Source organism: Pinus tabuliformis, chromosome 2_1, assembly GCF_031772625.1.
Source record: "Pinus tabuliformis cultivar Carrire ecotype Pingquan chromosome 2_1, CPIR1, whole genome shotgun sequence".
Classification (NCBI taxonomy): Eukaryota; Viridiplantae; Streptophyta; class Pinopsida; order Pinales; family Pinaceae; genus Pinus; species Pinus tabuliformis.
In genome coordinates, this window is record NC_142299.1 from 758,381,598 (window position 1) to 758,394,527 (window position 12,930).

At 35.5% G+C, this 12,930-nt stretch overlaps 1 protein-coding gene across 9 annotated transcripts in view; it reads left to right on the plus strand.

The window, feature by feature from the left end:
* The window catches only part of PES1 (Esterase/lipase/thioesterase family protein), a 774,423-nt gene that overhangs the window by 500,190 nt on the left and 261,303 nt on the right, over positions 1-12,930 (plus strand). For all 9 annotated transcript variants that reach the window (XR_016253909.1, XR_016253908.1, XM_089403248.1 and 6 more), the window contains one exon: positions 1,911-2,017. Coding sequence is in view for 7 of the 9 variants with exons in the window: in XM_089403248.1 (XP_089259374.1) it covers positions 1,911-2,017 (107 nt within the window). In the remaining 2 variants the exon portion in view is untranslated. The remainder of the gene's footprint in view (positions 1-1,910; positions 2,018-12,930) is intronic.

Sequence of the window (12,930 nt, forward strand, 5' to 3'; positions counted from 1 at the left end):
TCCTCTCACCATCTTACACCTCCTAAAATCATCCTTGACATTAACTCCATATCACAGATAGCTTCCTTCTTCACTCACCAGTTGGAAGATTTTGATAAAACAACTTTGATAGCATGCTGAAATTTTATTTCATGGATATGCAAATCAAACAACAAAGATTTAGAAATGCCGATCAAAACTTCATTTTCAAAAGCTAAAACTATAGAGATCACGGAAAGAAATATTACATATCCAAGTTTGAGATCAACTCATGAAGTATTGAGTGGTAGATTTGAGAAATACATTTGCAATAATTGCAAACCAACAAACTAGAATTATTGAAAGCACTCATAAAAAATTGATTAACTCTAAATTAATGATTGCAAAATGGTCAAATACAAGAGAGAAGTGCTTTAGGTAGGTGGTTGCTTTCGTTGCTTGAGTTCTGTTAGATTAACTTTCCCTCTAACTCTCCCACTACTTCTCACAGGTATGCATGCAGATGATAAAGAAGAATCACTAGATAGGAAGATGCCAAGGACTCTCTCTTAACTCTAATAACTGGCAGATAAACCATTCAAAAGAAGATGAACTGCATAGAAGATAAACCTACTAATTTTATGTTGATATGCATGGACATATCTTAAGTAGAATTTAAATTCTCTCTATAGGTTGGGTGCACTAATCTACATGTATAAGATGCAGCATGAAAGAGGAATCTTTTGTCAAATAAAACATACTCACCCTAATTCATCCATGTAGTGACTTTTGACGAATCACTAGTCTAACTGTAGTGTAAAAATAAAAATCTTTAAATTGAGAAAATCTCTAAATTATAGAAAATTCCTAAAAATAGGAAATGACAAAATTGATGACTACTCACTAATTCACCGACAATCTAAAAATAGAGCCTCCTAAAAGTTAGTAAACTCCTAATAAATAAGATGTGAAGTAAATGATATGGAGAACATGCTTTGAGCAACAAACTAAGATTAATTTCCTTCTATAGTCTCTCCTTTTGATTTGTTATGAGATGCCAATGATCATTCTATAAGACTCATTTGGAAGTGGTAAGGGTTTTCTATGTGGATAAGTTCTTTCATGTGTCTAAAAGACATTTCAGGAACTCTATATTTTCTCTAAGTCTTAACCCTTGTTATCGAGTTTTCAAAGATTCTTCCCTTTAGTGACACATCGTGATGATCAATAGTATCCATTTCATTTGCTATATATCATTTGAGAGAAGTAATAAGATAGGGGAAGGATTCACAATAATTGGCATTGAGCATGATCACATAGAAGGAAAATTATAGGGTTATTGACACAACTAACTATAATCAAATTTTGAATTTCGCATGTGTTCAAAGTGTAAATATAACTTGGTTGAACAAAAAATATATTAGACTATAATGTATCTACAAAAGGTCTAATAATAGAAGGAAATACATTTAGACTGCCTTATAAAATGCATGCTATAAGTTTAAGCATGAGTTGTTAACAGTGCAAAGGATATGTTTGGATAATCAATGTAGCTACCTAAAAATAATACATCAACATTGTAGTCTATCGGACAAAAGATAAGGAAAACCATATGGCAAATAAAAGTTTATGGGTTAGTTAGGAAAGTAAAGAAAGATTATTTTGCGTTACATGATTCCTTAACTAGGAATTTGATTATATTCATATATTGTATCAAACGTTTTTTCTGAGTTCTATGCCATAAAAGGTTAATGTTATTAAACTTGTATGAGAGCTTCAGATTACACTCATCATTGCTTCTATCAAATCAAAGCAATGATACATTTGATCCGAGTATTATGAAATGCAAAGGAAAAAATTAACTTTTGTTTGCTTGCTTAAGCTGCTACATTGAAATGATGAACTTCTTTGGTTGTCAATAACATAATAAACTACAAAATTCATCCATACAGGTGATCCTATTCGCATGGCAATGGCTAATGTTAATGACGAACTTTCTCTATTTGAGGCTGCACAAGAGTTGTTGAAAAACCTCGTGGCTTTGTTACCACGACTTGCGGTATGTCTTTGGTTTGAATCAAAAGTGGAAACTCTTTTATTTGAACTATTCTTGATGCCTCTTAAGAATATTAGTTTTCAAATTTGTACATTTCATAAACCTTGCATCCTCTAAACATGATTAATATCATAAGATTTTATTTATTTATTTATTTTTATATTTTATATTTTTTATACTTTTCCTTTGAAAACTAGGGATTTTTTTGGGAAATGATGCATATATTACTTCAAAGCTCAAATCAGTAGGTCATGGAAAAAAAATATTACATCGCAGTCACAGCAAGGATGTTGAGAAAATCCCACCAGGAAACAGCCAGAAAAGTAGACATATTAGCTTGCACACCAAGAGAGATGGGCTCAACATTAAGATGGAAAAAGCTAAATTGGACTCTCAAGATTACGGCCAACTCCTACGTCAAGCTTCTGAAATCCTCTATGCAAAAAAGAGAGGGGGTTCCTCTTGAAAAGTAACTTTAAATCAATGGTTCCATAGAAAATCAAAAACAATTAACTGAATTGAATGTCATTGTCTCGCACCATCCAAGTATTATCCAGAAGAGGACCTTTCTACGAGAATGGATCAGTAAAGAAGGAACGAATCTATGCTTGAAACCATGTCCCAAACAAGCTTGCAGTGCAATATGTCAAAAACCATGCTTTATCATTTCTTCCTTGCCACACAGAACACAAGAAACAATTGTCAGACGGTAGACCTTCTTTATGATGCCTACTCTTAACAACCAACCTTGATGAAGTAGAAACCACTAAATAAGAACACAATTTTCAGAGCGAATGACACCTCCTCGACCAATGGTCCATAGGATCCATCACTCCCCACCTTTTTTTTCAAGCAAAAGACAATATCAACAATGTGTTGTATGATATCATAAAAATCCTTGCTTCATTTTCTCTAATTCATGTAGCCTTATATTTGTTGTTCTGCATCATTATAAGTTGACTTAGCTTTACCATCAACATGCCAATTGTTTTTTCCTCTTCCTTTCACATTTATGAATTTGATGAAAGATACTATTTAGTACATTAGTCAAATAGAAATGTTCTCAACCATCATTGCACAAGTTTTCTGAAATTCTTATGATCACTTTGAGAGTGGTGTTTGTGTTGTTTCTTCAATTTCAAATGGGAGGTGCTAAGTGGAACAATAGAAGATAATGAAAACATAGTCTATATACTCGCTTATGTTCTGATGTAAAAGAAGAGAACACATGAAGTAATTAATGAGCATAACATAAGTATTTTATTAAGAATTATCAATCACAATAATTGATGAAGAAAGGGGAAATTTATTAAGATCAAGCAATACGTTCCTTCTAATAAGTTTGGGCATATACATGATAGTTTAAAATTCATATTCAAGAGTATTAAGAAAAAATTATGTATTCATGCATGCCATAACTTAATCCAAACTTGAGTATAACAACATCCCAAAACAAATAATAAATTACATAGTCAATATAAAAAGATTGAAATGAACTACCTTGGAAAATGTGGAACGCTGTGAACTGTGAGACTACCAGGTTGAGAACTGTAAAATAAATAATGCACTAAGGCCAAGGAATGCATACAAATTTTATGGCATGTGACCATATGGATAGGACATACGTGCACTTATGACATAGGTTGGATTGGCCCTAGATAGTGCGATCAACCCTACAAAACCATTGGCTTCTCTAAACCATGTGTCCAAGTACATCTATTATAATCCCCCCAATCCTTTACAGGACGAAAGGACATAATAGTGGAGTCTAAAAGGACCAGGTGTGGCTAACCATAATAGGCCTAGGATACCATAATACATTACATCACATGGCCTACAAGGCTTTGAATTGCATTCTATGGGCTTATAGTGTTGTTTCTAAAAAAGAAAAATGGCTTTCGGTACCCCTACTAAAATGAGGGCCAATTGATGGTTATGTCGACTCACTCTAATCATGAAAACCATAGTCGTTTGCACTTTTTTCATGGTCTATGATGCGACATCCACTTAGGAGGACCACACGTGTCACTTGGAGGTTACTACTTCCATTGTTTTATGAGGATTATTAGTGGAGTGACTTCTCTTTTAGGAGGTAAAGGAGGGAGTTGGAGCATTTGATATGGTAGACCACCTACTTTGAGGAGGTTTCGCACCTACTGGAGCTCGTTTTTCTTAGAATTTGTCCATGTGGCATGGCCACTCATAATGACTTGTGCACTCTTACTTGATGGATACTAATTTTTTATGCATTCCTAGGATAGATCTAGGGTTTTGGCATGGATAAGGGATAAGGGATAATTGATTCTAGCCTAGTTGAGGCTAAAACCGAGGAGGAATAAGGGAGACAAGCAAAAGAGAAATGAGAGGGAAAAGAGGTGGAGGTAGGGGTTGGGACTGAGCTGGGTAAGCTCAAGTTTGAACATGAAGGGTGGGAGGAGGCAGGAGCAGTTGGCTTGGATGGGGGGGTTAAAGAAACAAAAATAGAAGAAGGGTTGACGATTCTTTGTGGAAGAATAATATAAGAAGATTGGGAGGCACAAAAAGATCCAAGTTTTAAGTTACAGAGGGAATGGGAGGATGAGAAGACATGGAGTTGGAGAAAAATAAATGAGGAGCTTGGTGAGGGTTAGATGTAAGTTTTTTTTTTTTTTTAAATTTTTTTTTTTTTAAATTTTTTAGAGCTAGAAGTTTTGACTAAGCTTTCTGCAGAAATAAAAGATCTTCTCTCAACCAAATTCCAGATATCAAAAGAAATACATGCATAATGTTTTAGATGAAGAGAGTGTAAATATTAAGGGAGAGATGAGATAATTCATACCTGATGAAATGGATCTTGTTGAAGAATGTATCTAGTGTCAGTCTTCATTATTGTACTTGTCAAAAGAAATTTTATTATTAAAGTAAATGACTTATTAAAGCATGTGTTTCATGCTTGGGTCAATATTTTCTAGGTCAAAGCCTCCATTGAAGGCTTCTAGGATTTCTCTTGAGTCAATAAGTCATTGTCATTTTTATTGGACCCTTATTGGGCTTTTGGATGATGTAAAAAGAATTATTTTTGAGTCAAAAGTGTTATTTGTCATCTCCACACCAAGTCGGCCCTTTCCCCATTAAGTTGGCCTACATTAGGGCAATTTGACCCAACAAAAAGGCCATATATAGAGAGGCAGCTTGACCTAATTGTCACAGTCACTCAACAAGTTTGATCTACAAGGAAGAGAAGCAGAAAAGAGAGCAAAGTACTTGGAGAAGGATGAAAGAAGTTGGGAAGACCTAACTCCTGTTCTTGGGCTATCTATCTCTCAAATGTGTGAAATTTCTAGGTAGTTTCTGGGGTCAAAAATATGAATCTACAGCAGGTCCAAAATTGTGAACCTGGGGCCGAAAATTTGTTGTTGGGGGTTGAAATTCTAGATTGTAGCTGCTACTGGGAAGGTGTCACTTAGAGACTTTGACAGGGATCATCTATTGGAGGGAAGGGCTGGCTTGGTGATTGGAAGAGGTTGTTGTCTAGGTCTAAAGGGTCTTGGATTGTCTCATCTTGATTTGAATCTACTAGTGGAAGAGTTGGACTGGGTTTTCCCCTTGAAGGGGTTTTGCCCTAGCTGAGTGCCTACATCTTGTGTCTCTTGTTCTTGTGGTCTTCATATACATATAATTTGGTATTTGTTTGAAACTCTGATGAAAGATAAATTAATAAAGAAGTAAAAGAAGCCAACATAATTCACAAGTAATTATCAAGAAAGAGGAATCAAACCCTAATTCCTATAAGCATTGATTTCTCAACATGGTATCAGAGCTAAGGTGGAAGAAGGTTGAAGATCACTTTGTTGGTTATCATTTGAAGAAGGGAAAAGCATTCTAGGAATAAAAGGTTACTCCCTTTATGGAAAGTTATTTGAAGATGGGTCTCAATATCATAAAAGTTGCATGATGTTGGATTGGAAGGATCATCTACAATCTATCTAGGAAAGCCAAAAGTGAGGGATTCTTGGTTGTACTTATAGGTACTCTTGATGATGACAACACATGGATCATTGATAGTGGAGTCTCAAGACATATGACGAGAGAAAGTGGACAACTTCATACTCTATCAAGGGTGTTGGCATTATGATACAGGTGTTGTCCTTAATGGCAACTCACTCACAGGTCCGCTCAAATTGGATAAAAAGAAACTCGGAGTGTAACAGGTCAATTCAGAGGTAACATGGCATTGGTATAGAAGAACAAGAAGTTGGAACAAAGGTCTACTGATCAGAATCAAGAAGTTGAAGGAAAAGGATGTTTGCAGATAGTTTAAGCTGTATACGTAGGTTCACCTTATAAAAACAGCGTATACATGCAGGTTCACATAACAAAAAGAGCGTATACGTATGCATGCACTTTCACAAGAGGAAAAACGTGTATGGGTTGGAAAATCAAGGAATTTCAAGAGTAAAGGATATCAAGGGTCAATACCATGGTATTAGCCCACAATATTTAGCTGAGTATCGACTATTTGATCCCGTCCAAGAATACCACAGGTCCTAAGTGTGGTCTTGATCTCAGGTATTGAGGAAGGCCAAAACTATATAAGGAGGAGAAGATGAAAGGGCCAAGTGTGCAAGTGAAAGGGTTTCTTAGGAATACTTCTATCTGAAGTATATTTGATGTTGCAGGGGCTATGATTATGATATAATCTGAAATATTTTGTGCACCTTGAATTCAATGTTGGATCAGGATCATGAGACCTGAAATGACTTATCATTGAATGATCTGATATTGGTTGGGCTAGATCTAATTGCTTACACATGTTTTATTCTTTAAATGTCATGATTTGGGTATGTCTAAAGTCTGGAATAGCAGCGAAGTTGTGAGTTAATATTTGCAGATCTATACGCTGGTTCGCCTTGGTAAAGGCGCGTGTACATGCAGGTTCGACTCTTCCAAGTAGTGTATGCAAAGGAAAAGCCTATTGTTCAGAAATAACTGATCTATCTGATCACTACTGCTATTTTACTGCTGTCTGTCAATGAAGTCTTCTTAGATCTGAATGTAAAACTGAATGCATAAGGAGTTTGTGTCTGATTGATTGATTAATTAAGTGAGAAGGGTTATCTTTGATGTTGACTGTCTAGATCTCTGCAAATTGACAGTAGATGTTCAGAATATTATTGGTTGGTACAGATCTGATTCAGAAGTTGTTATGATTCAGTAGTTTTGAAGGTATACATAGGTTTTGTTAAAGGAAGTAGCGTATACATGCAAGTTGGGTTCAGTAAAGTAGCATATGCATTCTGATGTATGATTTTTGAGGTTGCAGCTAGTTCTAAATGATGATGCAAGTTTCTGGGTTTAGCACAGTGTTCTGGTGACAATGATCTGATTGTTCAGATAAACTCATTGTTGGTTGATGTAGTTTGAGTTTCAAAGTTTTTGATGGGTCCAGTATGAAAATTTGATGAAACGAGGCCTTTATATTGTATTGTTGTGTATGGGGAGCATCTAGTCTGAAAATTAATGAAACATGGTCCCTGGACGAAGAGAGAAGGTCGTATCCTTCTGTAGGTCGGCACCTACGTACTAGTCAACACATTGGCTAGTGCAAGAGCTAGGGGGTTGTAACTCCATTCCAGTAGAAGCTGGAAAACGAGAGAAGGTTGTAACCTTCTGCAGGTGGGTGCTTGCGTACTGGTATGAGTCTGCACCAGTACAAGATTGTAAACACATTTTCTTTATATTAAAAGAAGACAGAGATGACAACAGCAGGTGGTTTTTCTCCCGCGTTGGGTTTCCACTTTAAATCTTGGTGTTCATGTGTGTTGTTTATGTGTGATGGTTTATTATGTTATTACTGCACATAGTTACTGTATAATAAGATACTGGTGCATTGATTAGAGATCAACAAATGATAAATTGACTAAATCATAAGTTCTCTGGGTATACATTGGTTTCCTTAATCACAGTTGTGTACACACACAAGTTCACTTCATTGAAGTAGCGTATATAAATCTGTTTGGGAATTGAAAAGTTATTGAATTGCAAATACTGATTCACCCCCCCTCTCAGTATTATTTCCAACAATTGGTATCAAAGTAGGTCCTTCAGAAGAAGCTTGATCGCTTGAAGGGAGATCTTTCAAGATGAACAATCACAAAGGCATGGGATCTATCAGACCACCAATCTTCAATGGGAACAACTTGGTATATTGGAAAATAAGAACCAAAGCTTATCTTCAATCGCTTGGAGCCAATGTTTGGGAAATTGTGGAAGGAGGATATCAATTTCCAGCAGCAATACCTACAGATACAACAGGTAAGAAGTTATACGAAACCAATGCCAAAGTAGTCAATACTTTATTGGGAAGTCTGTCAGAATTAGAATTCGTCAAAGTCATGCAGTTCAAGACAACCAAAGAGATATGGGACAAAATCATTCAGAGCTACGAAGGAGACTCCCAGGTAAAACGTGCTAAGCTTCAAACTCTCAGAATTCAGTATGAAACTCTTAAGATGCATAGTGATGAAAGTATTGCTAGTTACTTTTTACGTGTAGATGAGATTGTTAATTGTATGAAGAATCTGGGTGAAGAGATAAAGGAGGCTACTTTAGTAGAGAAAATTTTGAGATCTTTGTCTTCTAAATTTGAGTCAAAAGTATCTGCCATAGAAGAAAAGCAGGATCTTCAATCTATTACTATGGTTCAACTTCATGGAATTCTAACTGCCTTTGAAATGAGGAAAGGAGGTCCATCAAATATGAGAGAAGCCGCTTTCAAAGCTTCAGCAAAGGGAAAAGAAAAGGAAGAGCACAATGAATCAGGATATATTTCAGAAGAAGAAGATGAGGTAAACTTTGTCAAGAAACTTCAACGGGGTTCCGGAAGATTCAAAGGTAAGCTACCATTCAAATGCTTTGCTTGTGGTAGAGTCGACCATTATGCTGCCAAATGTCCTCATAAAGATAAATATGAAAAGGGAAAGGAATATGCAAAAGGCAATAGAAAACATGTTGTTAATAGAAGAAGTTACTATACCCATGAAGATAGTGATGGTTTATCTAATAGTGATGAAGATGAAATTGAACAAGATTATAAACTACTCATGGCTTATGACAATGATGATTTTTTGGATGCCTTAGAAGAGGAAGACTTTTTTGAAGAAATAAAAAAACTCAAAATTTGTTTAGAAGAAAAGAATATGATCATAGACACGTTGACACGTCAACTCACTGAAAGAGAAGCACAATGAAAAACTAGAATGTAAAGTTGTGGGTCTAAGAAAAGAACTTGAGAAGACAAAATCTCTTAATCTTATATTTGCTAAAGGGTCAGAAACTTTAAATGAAATCATCAAAGTTCATTGTTCTCTTATAAAGACAGGTCTTGGATATACTAAAGAATCATCCCAATCACAAAAGTCGTCAGCCTCCACCAGAAGCTATCTTGATGCAGCAAAGACCAGTGAACAGTATGTCAATCGTTAGAAAAAGCCTAAAAGTACTCATCAGGTAAATCATGCTCAATTTACTCCAAGGATAAACATCAATAGAAGCATCAACCAACAGGTAAACAATGCCAAAAGATTCTATGATCACAGAAACTTCTTTAATGGACAATGTTTTTCATGCCATAACTTTGGGCATAAGGCTGCTCAATGTGTTGCTTACAAAACCATCATGACTAGAGAAGCATGAAATCAAAGGAGCGTAATAGGAATAAAGAAAATTCCTATAATAAATTTTCTCCTCTTGAAGATGAAATTGAATGTTCGTTTTGTAATAACTTTGGTCATGAAGAATTTGAATGCAGGAGCAAATTTCGGCCAACACTTCAAAAGGAGAAAACATCATCAAATTCCAAGATATGGAGAAAGAAGGAATTTCAATCAGAAAGATGTGGCATAGCTCTGTTTGTAGAAGGACAAGAGAATCAGTGGTACATCGACAGCGGATGCTCCAAACACATGACAGGTGATAAAGAGAAACTTCATTCATATAATTCTTTAGAAAAGGAAAAGAATGTCTCCTTTGGAAATGACACACCAGTTGTCATTAAAGGTAAAGGTTTTGTTTATTTGAAAGAAAAAGTTAAAGCTGGAAATGTCATGTATGTAGATGGTTTAAAGCACAACTTGTTAAGTGTCAACAAATGTGTGATCAAGGAAATGAAGTTGTGTTTCGATCAAACGGAGGTGTGGTTCGTGAGCTTGATACAGAAAAAGACAATTATCAAAGGTACAAGAACTCCAAACAATTTAAACATACTCAAAGGAGGAAAAAAACAATGCTATCTAAGCAAAACAGATGAAAATTGGTTATGGCACAGAAGGTTGGGGCATCTAAGCTTTTCTCAAATAAGAAAAGCATGCAGGCTCAAGGCGGTCCGTGATCTTCCAGATATCAGCATTCCAGAAAATACCATATGAAAACCATGTCAAGTTGGTAAGAAAACCAGAGTTCATTTCATTGAAAAATAAGGATCAACAAGCCTCTTGAACTCATTTAAACTGATTTATGTGGACCAACAAGGAAAAAGTCACCTCGTGGAGAAGAATACATTATTTTATTCATTGATGAATTTTCTAGAATGTGTTGGATAGGTCTACTAAAGCATAAAGTTGAAGCATCTGAAAATTTTAAAGCCTTCAAAGCTTTAGTTGAAAATGAATCAGATCGAAAAATCAAATGTCTCAGATCTGATCGAGGGGGAGAGTTCATATTAGATGAATTCTTTGATTTTTGTGAACAACATGGAATAAAAAGGCAGTTCTTAGTCGCTAGAACTCCTCAACAAAATGGCGTAGTGGAAAAAATGAACATAACAGTTCAACAAATGGCTCGAGCTATGCTTGATGAATTTGGAACTCTTGCAACCTTTTGGAGTGAAGCTGCATTTGATGCCGTGACTATTCTCAACAAAGCTAATGTTCGGGTAAATAGTGATCAAACTCCATATGAAATTTCGTATGGTAAGCCTCCTATTGTAAAACACTTTAGAGTTTTTGGAAGTAAATGTTTCATCAAAAGGACTGATGAAAAACTTGGTAAGTTTGAACCCATAGCAGATAAAGGAATTCTTCTTGGTTATTCATCGAGAAGTAAAAGATACAAATGTTATAATAAAAGACTTTGGAAAATTGTTGAATGCATTGATGTAGCAATTGATGAAGCATGCAGAAATCCAGAAGAAATGAAATCAGCAGAGGAATATGACAATGAGGAAGACGCTGAATGTTTTCCCGTACCAAATCAAAATGATATAGAGGAAGAAATCAATGAAGCACCAGAAGAAGATACAACAGACAGGGAAAAGACTCGATCCAGATATGTTCAAAAGAATCATCCAGAATCTCAAATTCTAGGAGAAAAAGGGTTTGGAGTAAAGACAAGAAGAACTCTTACAGGTACCTCCAGTTATCTAGCATTACTATCCTCCATAGAACCACAAAATGTAAATGAAGCTAGTAAAGATGAATGTTGGGTTAAGGCCATGGATGAAAAACTTGACCAAATTGAAAAGAATGATACTTGGGACTTAGTTCCTAGACCTCATGATAAAAATATTATAGGAAAAAAATGAATTTTTAAGAATAAGTTGAATGAAAATGGAGAGATTATTAGAAGAATTGTTTGTAAAGGGTATGCTCAACAAGAAGGTATAGACTTTGAAGAAACTTTTGCACCTGTTGCCAAACTTGAAGCCATAAAAATGTTTCTTGCTCTTTGTAGTTTTTGAAAATTTGAAGTATATCAAATGGATGTAAAATCAACTTTTCTTAATGGAGATTTAGAAGAAGAAGTTTATATTGAGCAACCAGAAGGATTCATTCTAGGAAATGATCAAAACTTGTACACAAGCTCAAAAAGGATCTTTATGGACTGAAACAAGCTCTAAGGGCTTGGTATTATCACCTTGACAAATATCTACAACAACAAGGGTTCACAAAGGGTCTGCAGACAACAACTTATATACAAAGATTGAAAATGATAAACTGTTAATTATTGTTGTTTATGTTGATGATATCATCTTTGGTAGCAATGAAGAATCTATGAGTCAGAACTTTGCCTCAGTTATGTAGCAAGAATTTGAAATGTCCTTAGTTGGTGAGCTTACTTATTTTCTTGGTCTACAAGTATAGCAAACAAAAGATGGTATTTTTCTTTCACAAACTAGATATCTCAAACAGATTCTAAAGAAGTACGGAATGGAAGATTCTAAACTAGTATGTACTCCAATGGTAACAGGATGTAGTCTCAGTTCTAATGATGAATCACCTGCAATGAACCAACCAACATACAGATCTATGATTGGAAGTTTGCTTTATCTAACAGGTACCAAACCTGATATCATGCATGCAGTAGGAATTGTTGGAAGGTTCCAAGCAAATCCAAAGGAATCACATCTTCAGGCAGTAAAAAGAATATTCAAATATCTTCAAGGAACTCAAGACTTTGGTCTATGGTATCCTAAAGATACAGATCTTACTCTTCATGCATATACAGATGCAGATTGGGCAGGAAATGTTGATGATCGAAAAAGCACTAGTGGAGGTGCATTCTATATGGGATCACGGTTAGTGTCTTGGTTCAGCAAGAAACAAAGTTCGATTGCCTTATCTACAGCTGAAGCAGAATATGTGGCTGCTGCATCTTGCTACACACAACTACTTTGGATGATGCAAACATTGCAAGATATTCAAATCACATGTACTCCACCCATCTCCATTCTATGTGATAATACAAGTGCCATTAGTATTTTGAAAAATCCAGTCATGCACTCCAAGACCAAGCACATACCCATTAAGTACCATTTTCTACGAGAACAAGTGCTTGAACAAAAGGTTAAATTGGAGTATGTTCCCTCCAAAGAATAGGTTGTTGATATATTCACCAAACCGCTTCCCAGAGAAACATTTGAATATCTCAGACAAAAGCTG